The 2,421-nt window shown below is 26.9% G+C and overlaps 1 protein-coding gene across 1 annotated transcript in view; it reads left to right on the forward strand.

Annotated features, from left to right (window-relative positions):
- Window positions 1–2,421, forward strand: part of LOC100188951 (SPO11 meiotic protein covalently bound to DSB homolog (S. cerevisiae)) — a 5,925-nt gene extending 3,504 nt beyond the window's left edge. The window contains exons 4-7 of the mRNA XM_029485216.1: window positions 1,178–1,374; window positions 1,722–1,870; window positions 1,969–2,106; window positions 2,224–2,421. Of these exons, the coding sequence (XP_029341076.1) occupies window positions 1,178–1,374; window positions 1,722–1,870; window positions 1,969–2,106; window positions 2,224–2,418 (679 nt within the window). The 3' untranslated portion in view covers window positions 2,419–2,421. The remainder of the gene's footprint in view (window positions 1–1,177; window positions 1,375–1,721; window positions 1,871–1,968; window positions 2,107–2,223) is intronic.

Below are 2,421 nucleotides of genomic sequence, written 5' to 3' on the forward strand. Positions count from 1 at the left end.
AAACTATTGGAAAAATTTAATTTTGACCCCCCCAAAGTACCAACTAGATTCACTTTCCTATCAAAAAAGATACTGTAGAAGAAAATCCAAGCACTTTTACTGTCTTAAAAGGTGATGACAGACACAAAAAAAAAAAAATAAAAAAAAACACATCATTGTAAAATCAAGACATTCATCGTTCCACTCAGAATCTAAAATAATTTAATCAAATTAAATGTTTAATATACTATTAATATTTGTTAATTGATAATATTGTACATATATTTTTTACTAATGTAAGATTTTTTAAACATTCTGGAAAATCTTTCGTTCAAGAAAAATACCTTGTCATAACAAGAAAATCAATTCCATTTATAGCTAAAAAGCCTTAAAATCCAAAAGTATGCAAAATAAAATTTATATGAATGTCCTAACACTAGAATCAAATGGATTTATACTTTTAAATGCAATCCGCACAACTAAAAAAAAAAATATTTTAACGTCATAAACACCTAGACACCCTAACCCTTCTAATAAAATATAAATTGGTATGATAATTTTTAAATCAAAAGTTAAATTATGTATCCAGTTGAATTTATGGAATTTTATTCACATGATAGGAATGTATAATGTAAAGTTTTAAAATATAAATAGTGCCTAAATTTAGTCCTTAGTTTAAATATAAATCTATAGGTACAGTAAAAATACCTGGACAGAGTGGCCGAGTGGACTAAGGCGTCGGTTGTAATGCACACCATTGCCGGTTCGAATCTTGGTAACGGGTGGCACTTTCCTCCTGGCAGACATCTGTCCAGAGGGAGAGGCCGCCATCCCCCAACCGGGGTTAGAAGATACCTATTTTTTTTTTTTTTTTTTTTTTTTTTATTGAACAAATAATATAGTTACATACATTAATTATTTAATTTACCCCAATAAGTCTATGGGTGCCCAAATCAAAAATTCTGGAAACAAAAACACACATGTGTAAACAAATCCACAGTACCCTTCCCCACAGTACCGCAGGCTAATAACCTTAGTAGTTGAAGCCTTAACCCTAATAAAAAAATAAAAAAAAAAAATATCTAGGTACAAAAAAATTAGAAAATGTATAAATATTCTGAAATGTGGACTATAGAGTAGTGTTATTATTGTTAAATATAATATATATTTTATTTAATTGCAATTTCAATTATTTCAGAGAATTATACTACGGAGACACAATTCTATTCAAACATAGTAATATTGTAAGGAAGGCACTTATAGATATATGTTGTTTATTAGGTGCAAAATCTTGGGAACTGGGTATTACATTAACTTCTAGTGGCTTAGTAGCAGGAAATCTAAAGATTTATATGTCTAATGGAAAAATTCTTGATTGTTCTGATACTAATGAAGGTAAAGCATTAAATTCTTAGTCCTTTAAATTTATCATTTTAATACTTTTGCATTTTATTTCAATAACAATTAAAAAATTGGTGGTTATCATAGCAATTCAAGTAGGTACTAATGCTAGCACAGTATTTTTCTTATATAAAATATACCTATGTAGCTGAATACTACTTATGGTTTTTGAACTTTGATAAATAGTTTAATTTATGGTAATTTATTTGGTAGGTACCATTTACTGCCATAAACTCAGACATTCTTACCAACTTTTAGTTTTGAACTTGAAAACAGACTATATTTACTATTACCCATCTACTGAATATTATAGATACCTATTAGATATTTTTTGGTTTTAGGTATACAAATACCTCAAGATATTTTAGAGATAGATAATTTTGAATCAAAAGCAAAATATATTCTTATAGTTGAAAAAAATGCTTCATTTCAAAAAATTATCAATGAAGGGTTGTTGAAAAAAAATAAATGTACATTTGTCATGATAACTGTAAGTTATATAATTACTATAATTATTAAATATCCATTTTATTTATTTTTAATACAATTATTTTAACTAAAAGCTACCTATATTAAAATATTTTTTAGGGTAAAGGATTTCCAGATATTAATACCAGGTTGTTTGTGAAACAGTTATCTTGTAAATTAAATATACCAATATTAGTCTTAGTGGATGCAAATCCTTTCGGTATAGAAATAATGTGTGTTTACAGATTTGGCTCCAATGTAAGAAATAAGTAGCTACCATATTTGCTTTATAAAATAATATATATATTGACTTATTAAATGTGGGTAATAAAATTTGTTTAATTTTGCTAATGATTGTTAATTTTTCTTTTTTAGTCAATGGTTCATCAAAACGAAATGCTTTGTGTACCATCAATAAAGTGGCTAGGAGTTTATCCTACAGACATAGAATCACTCAATTTACCAAGTATTGCATTAACGAATTTGGATCAAGACCGATTGAAATCTCTTTTAAAAAGATCTTACATCAATTCCAATCATAAACTTTTGCAACAGGTATCACTAAAATAAAAT

Source organism: Acyrthosiphon pisum, chromosome X (assembly GCF_005508785.2).
Source record: "Acyrthosiphon pisum isolate AL4f chromosome X, pea_aphid_22Mar2018_4r6ur, whole genome shotgun sequence".
Lineage (NCBI taxonomy): Eukaryota > Metazoa > Arthropoda > Insecta > Hemiptera > Aphididae > Acyrthosiphon > Acyrthosiphon pisum.